General features: G+C 42.3%; 1 protein-coding gene across 3 annotated transcripts in view; it reads right to left on the bottom strand.

The window, feature by feature from the left end:
• The window catches only part of LOC106570049 (sterile alpha motif domain-containing protein 12), a 186300-nt gene that overhangs the window by 156298 nt on the left and 4628 nt on the right, over positions 1-25374 (bottom strand). For all 3 annotated transcript variants that reach the window (XM_014141980.2, XM_014141982.2, XM_014141978.2), the window contains exon 2: positions 176-375. In XM_014141980.2, coding sequence (XP_013997455.1) covers positions 176-375 — 200 coding nt within the window. The remainder of the gene's footprint in view (positions 1-175; positions 376-25374) is intronic.

Here is a 25374-nt window from a genome sequence, read left to right on the forward strand (position 1 = left end):
AACAGTCCTTGGGACACACCAGCTTTACCATATATTTTATGTACTCCAACACCTTGTACACCTGAAACTAGTCAACTAATCAGCTATTTGAATCGGTTGTGCTAGGGTTACGATACATCAAATATATGGAACGACTGGGTTAAGAAAGGCTGCATTTAAGTCCCCCTGTTCTTACCCGTGAGAGTTCTGACTCGGAGAGGGAGCGCTGGGGCGGTGGGTGACGCTGGTAGCCGGGGCTCACGTCCTGATAGGTGGGGCTGTCGTCGTCCAGCATGGCGCCTTGGTCCAGGGGCTGCTCCTCCAGGTGTGAGGTCACGTCGTCCGGGCACATCATCTGGTGGTCGATCCCATTCTGGCTCAGGTTGCAGTGGACAGCTGCAGGGATAAATAGGAGGGAGGGGACAAACAAGGTTAAACTATAGGACATCCATTTTACAGTATAGATGTGTGTGTACCAACCAGCAAGATGGTTGGTAATAGTTCAGAAATGCAACAAATACAAAAATAAAACAATGGAAAAGTAAGTACTTGAATACCAGTAGCAAAGGTACCAGCGTTACCACATTTGAGTTCTTGGTGCATGTTATACTATTAGAATATCACTAGAGGACGGTACAACAATTAGCCCTAACATTTAGGTGTAAAGCTCTTATAACACTGACAATCATGACATAATTACACATATTGATAAAAGTAGATCACAGGCACTATTTAAAGTCAGAAAACAGAAAGTACTGACAGGAGTTACCATGAAGTAAAGTAGGTTTACCATCTATCAGGCTTTTGAAAAACCAAACATCACCTTAAAAGGCTTGTAAAATGATCCAACACAAATAAAACGCAACCTTATGTTTGAGGTCAAAGATTATAATGGTTTTCCTGACTGATCTAAAAACAATTTTTAAAAAAACACACCATTTGGCGGAAAAACACATTCACTCTGACCCAGTCTAACCCCACGCTATTTTTTTGAGGGTACACAAGCTGCATAATAACTTCAAATTATTTCCATTCATTTCCGCGACAGGAAAATTTGCGTTGCGGGGAGATTAAAAAGACACGTCCATAAATCTGACCCTGATGGAAATCATGTTGGCACGATGCCAGGTGGCAGATGGCCCAGAAACAAGTTTAGGCAGCTACTGTCACCGAGAGATTACAGGAAACCCAATAAGGAAAAACTAAATGAGTAAAAAAAAGCGTTTTTCCTCCTAGTAGAGTAAAATGCGGCGAGACGCCCTTTTGATCCTGATGCACTAGCTCTACCACCTCAGTCTACTTCTGGATGACACCACAATGTACAGCAGAGATTACCACAAAGGGTTACTGGACAACGTCCTGCTGGATTTGACGGACAATTATAGGCTACAAGACTAACTAATAAATCATTAAAATATTAAAAGTGTTTGCTTCAAATTTGAGCTGATTGAAATAAAATGCAAATTAGACAACCAGACATGAACCCGAGGCAATTAAATCCATGCAATAGTAAACTATTAAAAAACACAATCGCAGCAATACATGTGAACTGAACTCTATTGAACACTTACAATGCCACCTCATTATCAATAGCAGTTGACATGTTGACAAGACTAGGTGATTACCAGACACATCTGGTATGGTTTCAGTTTAAAGCTCGGAGTAGTCTCCCTATGCGGACAGCATACATCCTAGGTCTGGAATTCCCAGACGCAGGAGCTAGGCAGAAACCATGATTCATTCCCCTTTAAATAGAAAAGGGCAATACACATGTACACGAGGGCCATGTTTTACCCAAAGGCAATTTAGGATGCATGGCACGGAGCTAGCTATCCGCTTGTCGCCTCGCTCGTTCTTTTGCGCTCCCCCTCTCTGTATCGTAACGCATTGTATGACTGGTGTTCAACCATTCTGGAGCAGCAGTGAATTATGCATCCCCTGTTAAATCTGTAAAATTACAGCAATATGGAAATAGATTGAACGAGAGAGAAAAGGGATAGAGGGGGAGGGATGAAAGTAGAGGGGTAAGATGGAGTTGCCTGGCTCGCTGTCCTGTTGAGGAAGAGGGCTCAGTGGGGTAGGTGGGGGTTGAGGAAAAGGGTGATTTTTTTTCTGCAATAGTCCAGAACGTTCATCCCCACTCCTTTCCTCTCTGACATGCGCAAATGGTGATGGAAGAGAGCCGCAGCCGTCCGCTCCCCCCTCCTTTTTTCTCTCAATGAGGCCGAGTCAATGACGGGGAAAGAGAGCAAGAGCTGCATGGAAAACGCATAGAGCCACCATCTTGGCAGTTGGAATTACTGTATCAATGGTCTTTGGAAGGACAAAGGTTGGTCATGAATCCGAAGATCGTACGAGCGTTACAACATAGCAGCCTTGTGTAATTATGTTTATCACCTGTATAAGGACTCATAACACGCTATCGTAATGGTATAGTTTCCACAACATAATCTTGGGGGGGGGGGTTCTTTACTTAATATTATAGCTCCATGTATAGTACAAAGTAATAGAAGCGAGCTAAGGACAGAGAGCATAGACCCTGATTTTAAGTCATACACAACTTCCATCTCAAATTTCCATTAAAGAGATACAATGATGAGCATTACAGACTTTCCCCCAGATGTTTTTTTTAAGTCGGGCTCCATGAAGGCCCCAGATCATCCATGAAGACTCTGGGTCCTGAGATCCTAAAAAGGTTCTACAGCTGCAACATCGAGAGCATCCTGACTGGTTGCATCACTGCCTGGAACGGCAATTGCTCGGCCTCTGACCGCAAGGCACTTCAAAGGGTAGTGCGTACGGCCCAGTACATCACTGGGGCTAAGCTGCCTGCCATCCAGGACCTCTACACCAGGCGGTGTCAGAGGAAGGCCCTAAAAATTGTCAAAGACCCTAGCCACCCCAGTCATGGACTGTTCTCTCTACTACTGCATGGCAAGCGGTACCAGAGTGCCAAGTCTAGGGCAAAAAAAAGGCTTCTCAACAGTTTTTACCCCCAAGCTATAAGACTCCTGAACAGGTAATCAAATGGCTACCCGGACTATTTGCATTGTGTGCCCCCCCCCAACCCCTCTTTTTACACTGCTGCTACTCTGTTCATCATATATGCATAGTCACATGTACATACTACCTCAAATCAGCCTGACTAACCGGTGTCTGTATATAGCCTCGCTACTGTATATAGCCTCGCTACTGTATATAGCCTGTCTTTTTACTGTTGTTTTATTTCTTTACCTACCTATTGTTCACCTAACACCTTTTTTGCACTATTGGTTAGAGCCTGTAAGTAAGCATTTCACTGTAAGGTCTACACCTGTTGTATTCAATGCACGTGACAAATAAACTTTGATTTGAGATCAGCATCCTTGCAATCCAACATCAAAGTTTGGATTGAAGACAAGGGGTAAACAAGGTGGTAAAGGTTGTGGAAGCACAAGTAGGCTATTAAAAGTACATTTGTACTATAAATACAATTATTATTATTATTTTTTTTAAATACTAGTTTTATTTTCCCTACACAGGCATCCAGAGCCATATCTGGGCCAACAGATCTAAAGTGAAGCCGGTATAATCAGAAGTGAAGTTTGCTCAGTGTGAGCTGGTCGCCGGGCACTCTGGCTTCACCCTCCAAGTAGAGAAAGAGTATGTGCATACACTATGAACAGAAACCAGGCCTGGAGAAAGACCAGCTGACTGGAGCCCTGTACACTACATTAGGGGCCTCAGCAGCCAAGTCCAAGGACATTACCCAAAGGTGATGTTAATTAGTGATCCGCTAGGGGGCGTTCAAGGGGTGAGCGCTCGCTCTTTCTCCCCACAGGGGAGACCCTTAGGGGGGGCTTGAAGAGGAGTCAGGGATTGGCTGGGCTCCAGTAAAATGACGATTCATAGGCTCCGCTGCCAGCCCCGGCAGCTGCTCTTTTATATGCTGCTCTTTTTAAAAAAAAGTAGCTTTGATCGCTAACCACAAATAAGCCTTTTCGTAAGCTGCAGAAAAATCATCTTTACTTCTCTGTCGATGCTCTGAAAGCTAACAACTATTTGGGGATTTTATGGACCGATGGAGTGTGTGGGTAATGGGTATTGTATATTTGCATGCAGTCTTTTAACGTCATCCATCTGTGGTTCACTCTGTCATCTATTTATGCGTGCAGTCAGAAAAGTCTCCTAATCTCTCAAAGTGTATCTCCACAACTGACTACCCTAAGGATTTTCAAGAGCACATTCTCCATCAGCAGGGGGAAGGCAGTCAGATCCTTGTTACACACTTGCCTAAAGTAGTAATTGGAACATCTTTGAGAAGAAAAAGGAGCTCATTGTCCCATATGGGGATCTTCGCCTCATGTGACTCATTGACTAAGCCAATGAGTGGACGGGGGGGGGGGTTGAGTAGGAATGTGTCTGTCAATACTTTGACATGGCTAGCTCAGCTTTGAGATGCATAGGACATCTCAGCCAATGGGGCATTGACATGCATGGGTCAACTTCGTCACAACAGCAGAGATGAGTAGGTTGTCTCAGTTACTATACTGAACAAAAATATAAAAATGCAAATATTTCAAAGACTTTACTGAGTTACAATTCATAAGGAAAAAATCAGTCAATTGAGATAAATTCATTAGGCCCTAATCTATGGATTTCACATGACTGTGTACTGTAGAGGTGCAGCCATATGTGGGCAGCTAGGCCCACCCACTGGGGAAACTAGGCCCACCCACTGGGGAAACTAGGCCCACCCACTGGGGAAACTAGGCCCACCCACTGGGGAAACTAGGCCCACCCACTGGGGAAACTAGGCCCAGCCAATCAGAATTAGTTTTTCCCCACAAAAGGGCTTTATTACATACGCCACCATGAGTCGTCCATGTCTTTATCACAGGACAAGATAAACGGTTGAGTTTGATATAATAAAAAAATATATATACACTGCTCAAAAAAATAAAGGGAACACTTAAACACATCCTAGATGTGAATGAAAGAAATAATCTTATTAAATACTTTTTTCTTTACATAGTTGAATGTGCTGACAACAAAATCAAACAAAAATAATCAATGGAAATCCAATTTATCAACCCATGGAGGTCTGGATTTGGAGACACACTCAAAATTAAAAGTGGAAAACCACACTACAGGCTGATCCAACTTTGATGTAATGTCCTTAAAACAAGTCAAAATGAGGCTCAGTAGTGTGTGTGGCCTCCACGTGCCTGTATGACCTCCCTACAACGCCTGGGCATGCTCCTGATGAGGTGGCGGATGGTCTCCTGAGGGATCTCCTCCCAGACCTGGACTAAAGCATCCGCCAACTCCTGGACAGTCTGTGGTGCAACGTGGCGTTGGTGGATGGAGCGAGACATGATGTCCCAGATGTGCTCAATTGGATTCAGGTCTGGGGAACGGGCGGGCCAGTCCATAGCATCAATGCCTTCCTCTTGCAGGAACTGCTGACACACTCCAGCCACATGAGGTCTAGCATTGTCTTGCATTAGGAGGAACCCAGGGCCAACTGCACCAGCATATGGTCTCACAAGGGGTCTGAGGATCTCATCTCGGGACCTAATGGCAGTCAGGCTACCTCTGGCGAGCACATGGAGGGCTGTGCGGCCCCCCAAAGAAATGCCACCCCACACCATGACTGATCCACCGCCAATCCGGTCATGCTGGAGGATGTTGCAGGCAGCAGAACGTTCTCCACAGCGTCTCCAGACTCTGTCACGTCTGTCACATGTGCTCAGTGTGAACCTGCTTTCATCTGTGAAGAGCACAGGGCGCCAGTGGCGAATTTGCCAATCTTGGTGTTCTCTGGCAAATTCCAAACGTCCTGCACGGTGTTGGGCTGTAAGCACAACCCCCACCTGTGGACGTCGGGCCCTCATACCACCCTCATGGAGTCTGTTTCTGACCGTTTGAGCAGACACATGCACATTTGTGGCCTGCTGGAGGTCATTTTGCAGGGCTCTGGCAGTGCTCCTCCTGCTCCTTCTTGCACAAAGGTGGAGGTAGCGGTCCTACTGCTGGGTTGTTGCCCTCCTACGACCTCCTCCACGTCTCCTGATGTACTGGCCTGTCTCCTGGTAGCGCCTCCATGCTCTGGACACTACGCTGACAGACACAGCAAACCTTCTTGCCACAGCTTGCATTGATGTGCCATCCTGGATGAGCTGCACTACCTGAGCCACTTGTGTGGGTTGTAGACTCCGTCTCATGCTACCACTAGAGTGAAAGCACCGCCAGCATTCAAAAGTGACCAAAACATCATCAGGAAGCATTGGAACTGAGAAGTGGTCTGTGGTCCCCACCTGCAGAACCACTCCTTTATGCTAATTGCCTATAATTTCCACCTGTTGTCTATTCCATTTGCACAACAGCATGTGAAATTTATTGTCAATCAGTGTTGCTTCCTAAGTGGACAGTTTGATTTCACAGAAGTGTGATTGACTTGGAGTTACATTGTGTTGTTTAAGTGTTCCCTTTATTTTTTTGAGCAGTGTATTACAAAACAGGGTAGTCAAAACTATTTAATACATTTCCTGAAACGGTCAGTAAATATTTTACATTTTGGATTTTAACCTTTAACGTCAATTATATAAAAACACATACTCAGATTTTTGTAGTATGATGTAGTTTATACCCTACTTTACATAATCTGAAGTTTCTGTGTTGTGCCCGCCGTCGTTTGAGACACAACATGCTCTTAAATACAGTGTGGGTGTCATTTTAAATCATAGAAATCGAATTCATAGAATGGACCAAACCTTTCTGACCACTGCAATTTAACTGGTACAGCATCAAAATTGAATTACATATATTTATATGATTTCAATAGGTTTCCTATGGAAGACTTACAGTATAATTTAAAACAGATATTCCCATTCAATTCAACAATCTCTGATGTGTGGACCTCCATCTTTGTGGTACCGTTTGAAAGTTGAAAATAACATTTTATTCCCATTTTAGTACATTTAGCAGCCAAAACATGACACACCCTGTATGCTAGAGCATGTTGTCTCAAACGTTACCTTAACACGTGAAGGTCAATCAATGCGGAAAATTTCAAGAACTTGAAATGGTCTTCCAAGTGCAGTCACAAAAACCCATCAAGCGCCATGATGAAACTGGCTCTCATGAGGACTGCCACAGGAATGTAAGACCCAGAGTTACCTCTGCTGCAGAGGAAAAGTTCATTAGAGTTAGAGTTACCAGCCTCAGAAACTGCATTTCATTTAGAATTCAAGGCACACTTAACCAGCATGGCTACCACAGCATTCTGCAGCGATACGCCATCCCATCTGGTTTGCGCTTAGAGGAACTATCATTTGTTTTTCAACAGGACAATAACCCAACACACCTCCAGGCTGTGTAAAGGCTATTTTAGCAAGGCGAGTGATAGTGCTGCATCAGATGACCTGGCCTCCAATCACCCGACCTCAACCCAATTGAGATGGTTTGGGATGAGTTGGACCGCAGAGTGAAGTTAAAGCAGCTAACAAGTACTCAGCATATGGGGGAACTCCTTCAAGACTGTTGGAAAAGCATTCCAGGTGAAGCTGGTTGAGAGAATGCCAAGAGTGTGCAAAGCCGTCAAGGAAAAGGGGTGGTTAATTTGAAGAATCTCAAGCAGAAAATTTATTTTAATTTGTTTAACACTTTGGGTTACTACATGATTCATATGTTATTTCATAGTTTTGATGTTTTCACTAGTATTCTACAATATAGAGCATTTGTAAAAACAAAGAATGTAGAAATTATGAAACGTAGAAATTATAAAATAGTTTGATAACCCTGTTTGTAACCTTTTAAATTATATCAATCTCAACCATTTATCTTTTCCAGTGATGAAGACATGGAGGTTGCATGGTATGGTGGGGTATGCAAAATAGGTCATCTTTGAGCCTCTTGAATGTTTTGGCATTCAGGTCCAAAAAGTCACTTTCGGAGCACTTCTACAATAGGCAAATATGTATGGAAGGTTTAGTTCAAATCAAAAGAGGTGCTGTCAAAAAGTAATTGAATTAAAATGGATTTAACCTCTAGATGCCAGCTACTCTACTTCAGTCGCGCCAGGTTGCTCTGGCCTAGTTCTTTGCCACAGGCTGTTTGTAGAGGGCCTCAAGATTTATAGGTCAACTGTGCAGCTTGCATTGAGATGCATTTAGTCATCACAGCTAACAGGGCCTTGGCATGCATGGCTTAGCTTTGTCACTACAGGATTGAGAGGTCAACTCAGCTGCTGCAAAGTTCAGGCATGAGTCAATATTGGTACCGTATAATTAATTAGCGCATTAAGATTCATAGGTCAACTCTGTCCACATAGGTCATATACAACCTTGCAATACATGAGTTGGCGCCAACAACTCTTTGGCCTGAATGCCAAGCGTCACATCTGGAGGAAACCAGGCACCGCTCATCACTTGACCAATACCATCCCTATGGTGAAGCATGGTGGTGGCAGTATCATGCTGTGGGGATGTTTTTCAGTGGCAGGGACAGGGCGACTAGTCAAGATCAAGGCAAAGATGAACGGAGCAAAGTAAAAGAACCTTGATAAAAACCTGCTCCAGAGCGCTCAGACTAGGGCGAAGGTTCACTTTCCAACAAGACAACGACCCTAACCACACAGCCAAGACAATGCAGGAGTTGCTTTGGGACAGGTCTCTGAATGTCCTTGAGTGGCCCAGCCAGAGCCAGGACTTGAACCCGATCAAACATCTCTGGAGAGACCTGAAAATAGATGTGCAGCGACGCTCCCCATCCAACCTGACAGAGCTTGAGAGGATCTGCAGAGAAGAATGAGAGAAACTCCCCAAATACAGGTATCAAGCTCGTGGCGTCATACCGAAGAAGACTGTAATCGCTGCCAAAGGTGCTTCAACAAAGTACTGAGATAAGGGTCTGAATATTTATGTAAAACATCATCGTTTTTAATACATTTGCAACCCAAAAAAATCTACAAACCAGTTTTTGCTTTGTCATTATGGGGTATTGTGTGTAGCCAAAGGGGGAAAAAACTATTTAATCCATTTTACAATAAGGCTGTAACCTAACAAAATATGGAAAAAGTCAAGGGGTATGAATACTTTCTGAATGGACTGTATTAGAGTACTCACAAACAAACTGATGCTGTTAATCATGCGCCTGACAGTACCGACAAGGTCTAGGATCTGGTCTAGACAAAAATAGATGATATGCTCGAGTCGGAGCATAAGGACAGTGTTTAATATTTCAGCAGAAGGCACAACACTCCCAATTTAGCAACGGCAACAAAAAAAAGTGCCAAAAACAATTGACTGAAAAGTAAGCTTTGGGGTTTCTGTACTTTTTACGACTTCAGCAGGTATGAGAAGCCTAAATTAGGAGGTCGACCAATTATGATTTTTCCATGCCGATATTCAATATATATTTTATTCCACATTTATTTATTTCACCTTTATTTAACCAGGTAGGCAAGTTGAGAACAAGTTCTCATTTATAATTGCGACCTGGCCAAGATAGAGCAAAGCAGTTCGACACATACAACAGAGTTACACATGGAGTAAAACAAACATACAGTCAATAATACAGTAGAAAAATAAGACTATATACAATGTGAGCAAATGAGGTGAGATGAGGTAAAGGCAAAAAAGCCCATGGTGGCAAAGTAAATGTAAATACAATATAGCAAGTAAAACACTGGAATGGTAGATTTGTAGTGGAAGAAAGAGCAAAGTAGAAATATAAATAATGGGGTGCAAAGGAACAAAATAAATAAATAAATAAATAAATACAGTAGGGGAAGAGGTAGTTGTTTGGGCTAAATTATAGATGGGCTATGTACAGGTGCAGTGATCTGTGAGCTGCTCTGACAGCTGGTGCTTAAAGCTAGTGAGGGAGATAAGTGTTTCCAGTTTCAGAGATTTTTGTAGTTTGTTCCAGTCATTGGCAGCAGAGAACTGGAAGGAGAGACGGCCAAAGGAGGAATTGGCTTTGGGGGTGACCAGAGAGATATACCTGCTGGAGCGCGTGCTACAGGTGGGTGCTGCTATGGTGACCAGTGAGCTGAGATAAGGGGGGACTTTACCTAGCAGGGTCTTGTAGATGACCTGGAGCCAGTGGGTTTGGCGACGAGTATAAAGCGAGGGCCAGCCAACGAGAGCGTACAGGTCGCAGTGGTGGGTAGTATATGGGGCTTTGGTGACAAAACAGATGGCACTGTGATAGACTGCACCCAGCTTGTTGAGTAGGGTATTGGAGGCTATTTTGTAAATGACATCGCCGAAGTCGAGGATCGGTAGGATGGTCAGTTTTACGAGGGTATGTTTGGCAGCATGAGAGAAGGATGGTTTGTTGCGAAATAGGAAGCCAATTCTAGATTTAACTTTGGATTGGAGATGTTTGATGTGAGTCTGGAAGGAGAGCTTACAGTCTAACCAGACACCTAGGTATTTGTAGTTGTCCACATATTCTAAGTCAGAACCGTCCAGAGTAGTGATGCTGGACAGGCAGGCAGGTAGCGATCGGTTGAAGAGCATGCATTTAGTTTTACTTGTATTTAAGAGCAGTTGGAGGCCATGGAAGGAGAGCTGTATGGCATTGAAGCTCGTCTGGAGGGTTGTTAACAGTGTCCAAAGAAGGGCCAGAAGTATACAGAATGGTGTCGTCTGCGTAGAGGTGGATCAGAGACTCACCAGCAGCAAGAGCGACATCATTGATGTATACAGAGAAAAAGTTGGCCCAAGAACTGAACCCTGTGGCACCCCCAAAGAGTCTACCAGAGGCCCAGACAACAGGCCATCCGATTTGACACATTGAACTCTATCAGAGAAGTAGTTGGTGAAACAGGCGAGGCAATCATTTGAGAAACCAAGGCTATTGAGTCTGTCGATGAGGATGTGGTGATTGACAGAGTCGAAAGCCTTGGCCAGGTCAATGAATACGGCAGCACAGTATTGTTTCTTATCGATGGCGGTTACGATATCGTGTAGGACCTTGAGCGTGGCTGATGTGCACCCATGACCAGCTCTGAAACCAGATTGCATAGCGGAGAAGGTGCGGTGGGATTCGAAATGGTTGGTAATCTGTTTGTTGACTTGGCTTTCGAAGACCTTAGAAAGGCAGGGTAGGATAGATATAGGTCTGTAGCAGTTTGGGTCAAGAGTATCCCCTCATTTGAAGAGGGGGATGACAGCATCTGCTTTCCAATCTTTGGGAATCTCAGACGACACGAAAGAGAGGTTGAACAGGCTAGTAATAGGGGTTGCAACAATTTCAGCAGATAATTTTAGAAAGAAAGGGTCCAGATTGTCTAGCCCGGCTGATTAGTAGGGGTCCAGATTTTGCAGCTCTTTCAGAACATCAGCTGACTGGATTTGGGAGAAGGAGAAATGGGGAAGGCTTGGGCGAGTAGCTGTGGGGGGTGCAGTGCTGTTGACCGCGGTAGGGGTAGCCAGGTGGAAAGCATGGCCAGCCGTAGAAAAATGCTTATTGAAATTCTCAATTATAGTGGATTTATCGGAGGTGAAAGAGTTTCCTATCCTCAATGCAGTGGGCAGCTGGGAGGAGGCGTTCTTATTCTCCATGGACTTTAGTGTCCCAGAACTTTTTTGAGTTTGTGTTACAGGAAGCAAATCTCTGCTTGAAAAAGCTAGCCTTGGCTTTTCTAACTGTCATACATACACACATAAATAAATAAATAAATATTAAATGACAATTGCAACAATACTGAATGAACACTTATTTTAACTTAATAGAATACATAAATAAAATCTACTTAGTCTCAAATAAACATGTTCAATTGTTTAAATAATGCAAAAACACAGTGTTGGAGAAGAAAGTAAAAGTGCCATGTAAAAAAGCTAACGTTTAAGTTCCTTGCTCAGAACATGAGAACATGTGGTAGTGGTTCCTTTTAACATGAATCTTCAATATTCCCAGGTAAGAAGTTTTAGGTTGTAGTTATTATAGGACTATTTCTCTCTATACGATTTGTATTTCATATACCTTTGACTATTGGATGTTCTTATAGGCACTTTAGTATTGCCAGTGTAATAGTATAGCTTCCGTCCCTCTCCTCACTCCTAACTGGGCTCGAACCAGGAACACATCGACAACAGCCACCCTCGAAGCAGCGTTCCCCATGTAGAGCAAGGGGAACAACCACTCCCAAGTCTCAGAGCGAGTGACGTTTGAAACGCTATTAGCGCGCACCCCGCTAACTAGCTAGCCATTTCACATCGGTTACACCAGCCTAATCTCGGGGGTTGAAGTCATAAACAGCGCAATGCTTGAAGCACAGCAAAGAGCTGCTGGCAAACGCACAAAGGTGCTGTTTGAATGACTGCATACGAGCCTGCTGCTGCCTACCATCGTTCAGTCAGACTGCTCTATCAAATCATAGACTTAATTATAACATAATAACACACACACACAGAAATACGAGCCTTTGGTCATTAATATGGTCGAATCCGCAAACGATCATTTCAAAAATGAAACGTTTATCATTTCAGTGAAATACGGAATCGTTCCGTATTTTACCTAACAGGTGGCATCCCTAAGTCTAAATATTCCTGTTACATTGCACAACCTTCAATGTTATGTCTTAATTATGTACACTTCTGGCAAATTAATTATGGCCTTTGTTAGGAATAAATGGACTTCACACAGTTCACAATGAGCCAGGCGGCCCAAACTGCTGTATATACCCTGACTGCTTGCACGGAACGCAAGAGAAGTGAAAACGTCACATCCCTAGTTATAACAAATTCATGTTAGCAGGCAATATTAACTAAATATGCAGGTTTAAAAATATATACTTGTGTATTGATTTTAAAGAAAGGCATTGATGTTTATGGATTGGTGCAACGACAGTGCTTTTTCGCAAATGCGCTTGTTAAATCACCCGTTTGTCGAAGTAGGCTGTGATTCGATGAGAAATTAAGGCCCCGCATCGATTATATGCAACGCAGGACACGTTAGATAACTACACATGGTTGATGATATTACTAGTTTAACTAGTGATTATGTTAAGATTTATCTTATTTAACCTGTTGGGGCTAGGGGGTAGTATTTGCACGGCTGGATAAAAAAAATTACCCGATTTAATCTGGTTACTAATCCTACCCAGTAACTAGAATATGCATATACTTATTATATATGGATAGAAAACACCCTAAAGTTTCTAAAACTGTTTGAATGGTGTCTGTGTATAACAGAACTCATTTGGCAGGCAAAACTCAGACATTTTCTGACAGGAAGTGGATACCTGATGTGTTGTATTACCTTTAAACCTATGCCATTGAAAAACACAGGGGCTGAGGAATATTTTGGCACTTCCTATTGCTTCCACTAGATGTCACCAGCCTTTACAAAGTGTTTTGAGTCTTCTGGAGGGAGATCTGACCGAACAAGAGCCATGGAACGATGATGGCCCATTAGACACCTGGCGCGCGAGTTCATGTTGGGTACCCTCGTTCCAATACGTTATAAAAGAGAATGCATTCGTCCACCTTGAATATTATTCATGTTCTGGTTAAAAAAGGCCCTAATGACTTATGCTATACAACGTTTGACATGTTTGAACGAACGTAAATATATTTTTTCCCCTCGTTCATGAAGTGAAGTCCGGCGGGCTTAGATCATGTGCTAACAAGACGGAGATTTTTGGACATAAATGATGAGCTTTTTTGAACAAAACTACATTCGTTATGGACCTGTGATACCTGGAAGTGACATCTGATGAAGAGAACCAAAGGTAATGGATTATTTACATAGTATTTTCGATTTTAGATCTCCCCAACATGGCGGCTAGTCTGTATCGCAACGCGTATTTTTCTGGGCGCAGTGCTCAGATTATTGCAAAGTGTGATTTCCCAGTAAGGTTATTTTTAAATCTGGCAAGTTGATTGCGTTCAAGAGATGTAAATCTATAATTCTTTAAATGACAATATAATATTTTACCAATGTTTTCTAATTTTAATTATTTAATTTGTGGTGCTGACTTGAATGCCGGTTATTGGAGGGAAACGATTTCCTGAACATCAACGCCACAGTAAAACGCTGTTTTTGGATATAAATATGAACTTGATAGAACTAAACATGCATGCATTGTCTAACACAATGTCCTAGGAGTGTCATCTGTTGGAGATTGTAAAAGGTTAGTGCATAATTTTAGCTGATTTATGGTTTTGGTGACGCCTGTCTTTGAATTGGCACAACATTACACACAACTCTTGTAAATGTACTGTCCTAACATACTCTAAATTTATGCTTTCGCCGTAAAACCTTTTTGAAATCGTAAAACGTGGTTAGATTAAGGAGATGTTTATCTTTCAAAGGGTGTAAAATAGTTGTATGTTTGAAAAATTTGAATTTTGACATTTATTTGGATTCAAATTTGCCGCTCTTGAAATGCACCTGCTGTTGATGGAGTGCACCACGGGTGGGACGCTTGCATCCCACCTAGCCCATAGAGGTTAAACTATCAGTTTAATGTTAGCTAGCAACTTACCAGGGCTTCTTGCTGCTTCCGCGTAACAGGTAGTCAGCCTGCCACGCAGGCTCCTCGTGGAGTGCAATGTAAGGCAGGTGGTTAGAGCGTTGGACTAGTAACCGGAAGGTTGCAAAAACCAATCCCCGAGGTGACAAGGTAAAAATCTGTTGTTCTGCCCCGAACAAGGCAGTTAACCCCCGTTCCTAGGCCGTCATTGAAAATAAGAATGTGTTTTTAATCTGACATGCCTAGTTAAATAAAGGTGTAAAAAATAAAAAAATAATTGGGTGGAGGGCAAATCGGTGTCCAAAAATACCGATTACCAATTGTTATAAAAACTTGAAATCGGCCCCAATTAAATCGGTCGACCTCTAGTTAAGATTGATTGATCGTTTATAAGGTAAGTTTAATGCTAACTAGCAACTTACCTTGGCTCCTTGCTGCACTCGCGTAACAGGTGGTCAGCCTGCCACGCAGTCTGCTTGTGGATTGCAATGTAATCAGCCATAATCGGCATCCAGAAATGCTGATATTCATGATTTCATAACATCGGCCCTAATTAAAATCGGCCATGCCAATTAATTGGTCTACCTCTAACCAGTACCCCCTGTATATAGCCTCGTTATTTTTTTACTTTTGTTAATTTGGTAAATATTTTCTTAACCAACCGTGCTGTTCAAGAAGAGTTAAGGGCTTGTAAGTAAGCATTTCACGGTAAGGTCTACACTTGTTGTATTCGGCGCACGTGACAGTTTGATTCAATTTTTTTGATTTGATTACAACATCACTAATCTCTTCAGCCATATTGTAGTCAATAAAAGCAGTTAGGATGGATAAGATATCATGCCAGATTCATTATGGTTTCACAAAGACGGTCTTCATATTCACAGAGCAGCCTATATTTAGTCAGTCACTGATTAGAGAACCTCCTATTCTTCCCACTAAGCTTGTGTAACTCCCAATTACTGATGTGGATTCGATTTAAATAAGAAGGCATCCTTTTTTTCCACTGACACACACTATTTTTGTACCGAGGCAGATTCACACACAGCGATACAAGGATGATGTAACGCAGTCTAATTTTAGACCTGATAAATATGCAATTGATGCAAGGCACTGAGAGCACATAACTGCTATGTTCTCCCATGTGTACTATAACATCAGCAAAACTTTTTTTTAGCTGTCTGTCACAATAATCAATTCACTCAGTCAAGGACATGAATGACCTCTAAGAGGGTGTGGTTTTTCCCGAACTCTGGTGCATTTACCCCCTTAGTTCGTTTGGACTGGTGTGAACACTATCCACACTCGGGAGCTCACTAAAACAATACACCACGGGGTCGCTGGTTCAATTCGTACCGGGGGAGGCTCGCTGCAGGTGAAAACGCAGTCCCGACCAAACAGTCACACATTATTATTGGTTGTTTGACTCCGAACATTTGATATAATACAAAACGGTATCATAACTTGATCTGAAATTTTCTGTGAGTAGCAGCGCATCCGATGCAGATTAGGGGAGACGGGGGCTATACTGGGGATGTAGGCTATTCACGTTGCAGTTATAGCGGCTATTGCGCTCTTTTCTCCCACATGTTGGAAGAACAAAGCGAAAGTAATATTTGGACACAGGTGACGCTGTATGATCGTCATAAATGGATTTAACTTGAGCATGTTTGTCTAATAAACAGATTTTCATGGACACATGGCTTTGTTTAGGACTTTTGTGAACTCAACCAGACCAAATGGGGTGTGGGGGGAAATACAATGTAACAAACAGTTTGAATTTAGCTCAAAACTGTTTGAAAATACTAGGGGGGGGGGGTAAAGAAACGTAAGAAAGTAGGACTTTCTTGCACATGCCAATTATGTCTTCCACCTTTAGAAATCTATAAGACCTATTTTTGTTATGAATATGATTCCCATCGCCTTGGAAAGACCGTGTCCAAAATGGCACCCTATTCCCTTTATAGTGCACTAGTCTTGACCAGAGCCTTATGAGCCCTGGTCAAAGGTAGTGCACTATAATGAGATTAGGGTGCCATTTGGGATGTTGACATCGAGTCAACCTGCTGTGTACTTCTGCTTTGTCACAGCTCTGGATAACCATGTTCACTGAGCCCCATTCTGCGGAGTGATTGAAGCCACGGGGAGTGAGACCATTTTAAAGTCATTGATATAACTGTGGGCAGAAATTGTGAACTGTCAGAGGAAGTCAGACTTATTTGCAGAATTTTTGCATAAAATGTATTTTTTTGTGCCATGACATCTTTTGCATGAGGTGAGAGAGATATCTTGAGGTACTGTCAGCGAGATGTCTCGGTAAGGAATGAACTTTTATGCATGATGGAGCACCTGAGTTTGAATACAAACTATTAGTTTACTGGGTCATATACACATCGTGTACAAAACATAAGAAATCCTTTTTCCATAACAGACTGATCAGGTGAATCAAGGGGAAAGCTATTATCCCTTATTGATTCCACTTCAAATCAGTGTAGATGAAGGGGAGGAGACAGGTTAAAAAAAGATTTTGAAACCTTGAGACATGGATTATGTATGTGTCATTCAGAGGGTGAATTGGCAAGACCCCGTGCCTTTGAACGGGGTATGGTGGAAGGCAATGTTCCCTCTTTGGCACTGAGCAAATGTCAGGTGTGCTGAGCGCAAACTTGAACGATTTGAAAAATGCACTTTAACTTTGAACACTGAGGCTGTACCCGCTTTAAGTTTTAATAGTGGCCAAATCGGCTACTGTGGCTGCATTGCTTGCTGTTTGGGGTTTTAGGCTGGGTTTCTGTACAGCACTTTGAGATAGCAGCTGATGTAAGAAGGGCTATATAAATAAATTTGATCATAATGTAGGCCTGCCAGAGTGGCCTACCATCAAAAACAACAGCGAAAAATGCATCCCATAATATTTTAACATGGAAATAGAACAGGTATCATTCATCCTACAGTAGCAGCAAATGTGTGTTGTTCAATGTAGGCCTACAATCCATGATACTTTTGAAAAAAACATGTAGAGGTCAACATTAACCTGTTTATCTACTTGTCCTTTAAAAAATATATATAAACTCAGCAAAAAAAGAAACGTCCCTTTTTCAGGACCCTGTCTTTCAATGATAATTCATAAATCCAAATAACTTCAGATCTTTATTGTAAAGGGTTTAAACACTGTTTCCCATGCTTGTTCAATGAACCATAAACAATTAATGAACATGCACCTGTGGAATGGTCGTTAAGACACTAACAGGTAGGCAATTATGGTCACAGTTATGAAAACTTAGGACACTAAAGAGGCCTTTCTACTGACTCTGAAAAACACCAAAAGAAAGATGCCCAGGGTCCCTGCTCAGCTCTTCCATAGTTGTTTAGTTTGGGTATGTTACATTGAAACTGTAGGAATTGTGCTCGAATCAACGCAATATTACCCATATTGCGTTGATTCGAGTACAATTCTCACGGTAGTGCAAAACGTTGACAGTGTTAACTAAAGGGGAAAACTCTAGAAAGTTCAATGCGTCAATCTGGGTACATAATCAGTCTTTATCTGGTCGCTTAAAAAGAGGTATGAAAAAAAAAACATACAATGTGACCGTGATGTCTGACGTCATAAAGATGCCATTGCAACCCGTTTTGGCTTCTGGGACATAGAGTTGAACCTAACAGTCATTCAGGAGGGCACTTGCCTTGCCTACTGTACTCGCCATATAGATGTAAAATAGTTTGTGGTTGCAGAAAATACCCATTTAGGCTAGAGGTTGACTTCAAGTTGTCATAACAATCGGTAATCAGCATTTTTGGACACCGATTATGGCCGATTACATTGCAATCCACGAGGAGACTGCGTGGCAGGCTGACTATATGTTATGCGAGTGCAGCAAGGAGCCAAGGTAAGTTGCTAGCTAGCATTAAACTTATCTTATAAAAAAAAAGAATAATCAATCTTAACATAATCACTAGTTAAGTTTAACTAGCTTGTCCTGCGTTGCATATAATCAATGTGGTGCCTGTTAATTTATCATCAAATCACAGCCTACTTCGCCAAATGGGTGATGATTTAACAAAAGCGCATTCGAAGAAAATCACTATCATTGCACCAATGTACCTAACCATAAACATCAACGCCTTTCTTTAAAATCAGTACACAAGTATATTTTGTTAAACCTGCATATTTAGTTAAGAAATTCATGTTAGCAGGCAATATTAACTAGGGGAATTGTCACTTCTCTTGCGTTCCAGTGCAAGCAGAGTCAGGGTATATGCAGCAGTTTGGGACATCTGGCTTGTTGCAAACTGTGTTTCTTCCTAACAAAGAATAATTAATTTTACATAATTATGACATAACATTGAAGGTTGTGCAATGTAAACAGCAATATCTAGACTTAGGGTTGCCACCCGTTCGATAAAATACAGAACGGTTCCGTACTTCACTGAAAGAATAAACGTTTTGTTTTCGAAAATGATAGGTCATTAATATGGTCAAATCCGGAAACTAAGGCTCATATTGCTGTGTGTTTATTATAATAAAGTCTATGATTTGATAGAGCAGTCTGACTGAGCGGTGATAGGCAGCAGCAGGCTCGTAAGCATTCATTCAAACAGCACTTTCCAGCGTTTGCCAGCAGCTCTTCGCAATACTTGAAATACAGCGCTGTTTATGACGTCAAGCCTATCAACTCCTGAGATTAAGCTGGCAATATTATAGTGCCTATAAGAACATCCAATAGTCAAAAGGTAAATGAAATACAAATGGTAGAGAGAGAAATAGTCCTATAATAACTACAACCTAAAACTTCTTAACTGGGAATATTGAAGACTCATGTTAAAAGGAACCACCAGCTTTCATGTGTTCTCATGTTCTGAGCAAGGAACTTAAATGTTAGCTTTTTAACATGGCACATAATGCACTTTTACTTTCTCCGCCAACACTTTGTTTTTGCATTATTTAAACTAAATTGAACAGGTTTCATTGAGACTAACTTAGTATAATACATAAAATCTAATTAAAATAAGTCTTCATTCAGTATTGTTGTAATTATCATTATTACACACACACACACACACACACACACACTAGATACAGATTTAGTCGGAATTTACATTACGCCTTAGCCAAATACATTTAAACTCAGTTTCACAATTCCTGACATTTAATCCTAGTAAAAATTCCCTCTTAAGTCAGTTAGGATCCCCACTTTATTTTAAGAATGTGAAATGGAGAGAATAATAGCAGAGAATGATTTATTTCAGTGGGTCAGAAGTTTACATACACTCAATTAGTATTTGGTAGCATTGCCTTTAAATTGATTAACTTGGGTCAAACGTTTTGGGTACCTTCCCACAATAAGTTGGGTGAATTTTGATACATTCCTCCTGACAGAGCTAGTGTAACTGAGTCAGGTTTGTAGGCCTCCTTGCTCATACACGCTTTTTCAGTTCTGCCCACACATTCGATAGGATTGAGGTCAGGGCTTTATGATGGCCACTCCAATACCTTGACTTTGTTGTCCTTAAGCCATTTTGCCACAACACTGGAAGTATGCTTGGGGTCATTGTCCATTTGGAAGACCCATTTGCAACCAAGCTTTAACATCCTGACTGATGTCTTGAGACGTTGCTTCAATATATCCACATAATTTTATCTCCTCATGATGCCATCTATTTTGTGAAGTGCACCAGTCCCTCCTGCAGTAAAGCACCCCCACAACATTATGCTGCCACCCCTGTGCTTCACGGTTGGGATGGTATTCTTCGGCTTGCAAGCCTCCCCCTTTTTCCTCCAAACATAACGATGGTCATTATGGCCAGACAGTTCTATTTTTGTTTCATCAGACCAGAGGACATTTCTCCAAAAAGTACGATCTTTGTCCCCATGTGCATTTGCAAACCGTAGTCTGGCTTTGTTATGGCGATTTTGGAGCAGTGGCTTCTTCTTGCTGAGCGGCCTTTCAGGTTATGTCGATATAGGACTCGTTTTACTGTGGATACAGATACTTTTGTACCCGTTTCCTCCAGCATCTTCACAAGGTCCTTTACTGTTCTGGGATTGATTTGTACTTTCCACACCAAAGTACGTTCATCTCTAGGAGACAGAACACGTCTCCTTCCTGAGCACTATGACGGCTGTGTGGTCCCATGGTGTTTATAGTTGTGTACTATTGTTTGTACAGATGAACATGTTACCTTCAGGCGTTTGGAAATTGCTGCCAAGGACGAACCAGACTAGTGGAGGTCTACCATTTTTTTTCTGAGGTCTTATTGATTTTCCCATGATGTCAAGCAAAGAGGCACTGAGTTTGAAGGTAGGCCTTGAAACACATCCACAACTCCAATTGACGTGAATCAGAAGCTTCTAAAGCCACGACATTTTCCAAGTTGTTTAAAGGCACAGTCAACTTACTGTATGTAAACTTCTGATCCACTGGAATTGTGAGATTATTTCACTTATAATTCACTGTCTAAAAATTGTTGGAAAAATGACTTGTCATTGCCAAAACTATAGTTTATTTACAAGAAATTTGTGGAGTGGTTGAAAAACCGAGTTAATGATTCCAATGTAAACTTCTGACTTCAACTGTATGTATGTATGTAAATAAAAACAACCGGTATTGAAAAATCATCATCTGTCGACTTCTAGTACTGGTACCGAGTCAGTGTGCAGGGGTACAGGTTAGTGAAGGTAATAGGTACATTTAGGTAGGGGTGAAGTGACTATGCATAGATATTAAACAGCGAGTAGCAGCAGTGTACAAAACAAATGGGGGGGGGTGTCAATGTAAATAGTCCTGTGGCCATTTGATTAATTGTTCAGCAGTCTTACGGCTTGGGGGTATAAGCTGTTTAGGAGCCTTTTGATCCTAGACTCCGGTACCGCTTGCAATGCGGTAGCAGAAAAAAAGGTCTATGACTTGGATGACTGGAGTCTGACAATTTTATGGGCTTTCCTCTGACACCGGTTATTATATAGGTCCTGGATGGCAGGAAGCTTTGCCCTAGTGATGTACTGGGCCGTATGCACTACCCTCTGTAGCGCTTTACGGTCAGATGCCGAGCGGTTGCCATACCTGGCGGTGATGCTCTCGATGGTGCAGCTGTAGAACTTTGAGGATCTGGGGACCCATGCCAAATCTTTTCAGTCTCCTGAGGGGAAAAGGTTTTGTCATGCCCTCTTCACAACTGTCTTGGTGTGTTTGGACCATGATAGTTTGTTGGTGATGTGGACGCCAAGGAACTTGACTCTCGACCCGCTCCACTACAGCCCGTCAATGGGGGGCCTGTTCGGCCCGCCTTTTCCTGTAGTCCACGATCAGATCCTTTGTCTTGCTCACATTGAGGGAGAGGTTGTTGTCCAGGTGGGAAGGGCAGTGTGGAGTGCGATTGCATCATCTGTGGATCTGTTGGGGCGGTATGCGAATTGGAGTGGGTCTAGTGTATCCGGGAGGATGCTGTTGATGTGAGTCATGACCAGCCTTTCAAAGCACTTCATGGCTACCGACTTGAGTGCTACGGGGTGGTAATCATTCAGGCATGTTACCTTCCCTTCCTTGGGCACAGGGACTATGGTGGTCTGTTTGAAACATGTAGGTATTACAGATTTGGTCAGGGAGAGGTTGAAAATGTCAGTGAAGACATCCTGGTAATCCATCTGGCCCCGCGGCTTTGTGAATGTTGACCTGTTTAAATGTCTTGCTCACATCGGCTACCGAGAGCGTTATCACAGTCATCCAGAACAGCTGGTGCTCTCGTGCAATGCGGATGTTGCCTGTAATCCATGGCTTCTGGTTGGGATATGTACGTACGGTCACTGTGTGGACGACATCGTCGATGCACTAATCGATGAAGCCGATGACTGAGGTGGTATACTCCTCAATGCCATTGGATGAATCCCGCAACATATTCCAGTCTGTGCTAGTAAAACAGTCCTGTAGAATAGATTTGCCAAATGGAGGGCGGGGGAGAGCTTTGTATGCATCTCTGTGTGTGGAGTAACGGTGGAATTTCTTTTCCCCCTCTGGTTGCACATGTGACATGCTGGTAAAAATTTGGTAAAACTGATTTAAGTTCGCCTGCATTAAAGTCCCCGGCCACTAGGAGCGGCGCTTCTGGATGAGCATTTTCTTGTTTGCTTATGGCCTTAGAGTTGGTTGAGTGCCAGCATCGGTCTGTGGTGGTAAATAGACGGCTACGAATGATATAGATGCGAACTCTCTTGGTAGATTGTGGGGTCTGCAGCTTATCAAAAGGTAGCCAGGCGAGCAATACCTCGAGACCTCTTTAATATTAGACATTGCGCACCAGCTATTATTGACAAATAGACACCCCCAACCCTTGTCTTACCAGACGAAGCTTCTCTGTTCTGCCAGTGCATGGAAAATCCCCCCAGCTCTATATTATCCATGTCGTCGTTCAGCCACGACTCAGTGAAATATTAGTTTTTAAATATCCCGTTGGTAGGATAATCTTAAATCGTAGATCAATTTTAATTTTCCAATGATTGCACGTTAGCTAGTTGAACAGATGGCAGAGTGAGTTTACTCGCTCGCCTACGGATTCTCAAAAATGCAGCCCGACCTGTGCCCCCTTTTCCTCAGTCTTTCCTTCACACAAATGACTGGGATTTGGGCCTGTCCCCGGGAAAGCAGTATATCCTTCTCGTCGGACTCCTTAAAAGGAAAAAGCTTCTTCCAGTTCGAGGTGAGTAATCACTGTTCTGATATCCAGAAGTTATTTGCGGTCAGAGACAGTAGCTGCAACATTATGTACAAAAGATAAACGCAAAAAAAAGAACGAAATAACAAAGTTGGTTAGGAGCATGTAAAACGTCAGCCTTCCTCTTCGGCGCCATCTTATCATGTTCTACATATGACTACTGAACATCTACAAAACCAAATAAATTGAATCTCAGCTATAAACTTTCATATTCTTGTGTAGCACTGACAACCACAGCTTTTTTTTTAGGTTTAGTATGATATCACGTAGGTGCTGTTAGAGTTTCCTCCTTATACTGTGGGTTTTTCCACTAAGCCCTGAGTAAACTAAGCGGCAAGTGTTGAAGCACAACAAATAGCCTGTCAGGTTTCTCGTTGAAGTGTAGCCAGCCTCTTTCCCTGGGCTGACAGGCCTCACCGTCGCCACGGCTCCAGGCCGGTGGAACTGAGGGATTATTTTTAGGGTTCTGACTGGCTGCACCAGGGTTCCTACAGACAGTGGCAAGTCAAATTCAAGGACTTTCCAATACTTTTTCAAGCACTAATATTTATTTAAGGATCATCAAATTTGTAATAGTTCCTACTATGCAAGTGTTTCTAGTCGCCACCAGATGGCAATACATCGCCACAAGCTCATGAAAATAACCAACAAATTTACTGTTCATCACTACCTTACAACTTCTACTCAATAAGTGTTTCACTACTTATTTACAAAATACATGAGTAGTAAGTCAGTACTGATGATGTTGACTGATTTCCTTATATGACCTGTAACTCAGTAAAATGATTTGCATGTTGCAATTTATATTTTGGTTCAGTGTACATGATAATATTAAATTGTGTTTATATTTCACAAAATATTTGGTCCAACAGCCTGTCCCAACACATTACATGAAAGTGAATTCTGACAGTGTAAAAAGGCTCTTAGAGCACTCTAAAATGTATTCCTTATCCATTTGAAGAGAAACAAGTTATTTGTGCGTTTGATAAGATTAAAGATTCTCTCAGGGGATCCCATTTACATTTTAGAGGACCCCATATTGGTCCCGGAACCCAAGTTTGGGAACCACTGTACTACTCTCTCTCTGCTTGCTTCAATGCTTCCTCTCCATCTCCCTCTCCTTTTTGCATCCTTCATTGCAGCCTGACTCACCACCGTCTGGCTCACTACTCTCTAAAAAGAAAATGTATTTTGTTATGAGAACTTATAGTAGCCCATCTTTTGATTATAGCTAGCTTAACTTCAGTCAACTGCTCCTGTTGAGGTCAGGCTCCGTTCAACATTAGTGTCGAACTTTCTCCATCTAGTTATCGAGCTAACAGCCAGGGCCCTTGAGTTACCTAGCTAGCTAGACATTTGACTGAAATATCAGCCACAATTTACCAGTTGTACCCTCATTCTCCGAGAGTCAGGTTTGTTTTGTTTGTTTGGGGATCTCTGTTGACACGGTAGGAGTCGAGGGACGTTTAAAAATTCCGATACTTGCCACTGTAGGTCTGGGCTGAGGTAGTTCGGGATCACCTCTAGGCCTATGGTCGTGGGCGGAGTTTCCCGTGGGTGAGTAAATGTGCCGCTAACAAGGCAAATCCGGGGGAGCAGGCGAGCATACATGAATCATTCATGTTTCCACTCGTTCGCAGAGGTAGGTGTGACTAGAACTCAGATCAAGAAGCCTTCTGAGCGTTGATCAAAGTGGGTAAACGATAATTAACTAAATAAAAGTGAGTAAACACATTAAAAAAAGGTGCTTAAATGGCATTTACCCTCCACCACTTTCCAGGTTGGGTCTGGCAAAATCCATTCATAAACATCAATATCCTGTCAGGGAAGATTGACTCTACATTTTCCCAGTATTTTAGCTATCGATGTGACGTTTGGTGGCACATATATAAATCAGTCAGTTCTGTACCTGCCTGGCTGAGTGGCAGTGTGGGTGGAATGAGCGAGTTCGCCTGGAAACCAGAGCACGAAACACATGAGGAAATAAAACTTGGTAGTCTGCCTGGAAATGAATTTGCAAGATCAAAAAACATTTCTAATATTTTTCATATTTGATCATTTTCTGTTCTCCTCTCCATTTAAATTCAAGTAGCAACTAGAGAAAATGTCTGATTCAAGGTATTCCAGTACTTGGATTTCAGAATGCCAAATTCAAGTACTTTAAGGCCCTTGTGCGAACCCTGATGCACAGTAAGGAGGGTCGGTGTAGGGTGCATTAG

Source organism: Salmo salar, chromosome ssa14 (genome assembly GCF_905237065.1).
Source record: "Salmo salar chromosome ssa14, Ssal_v3.1, whole genome shotgun sequence".
NCBI classification, from domain to species: Eukaryota; Metazoa; Chordata; class Actinopteri; order Salmoniformes; family Salmonidae; genus Salmo; species Salmo salar.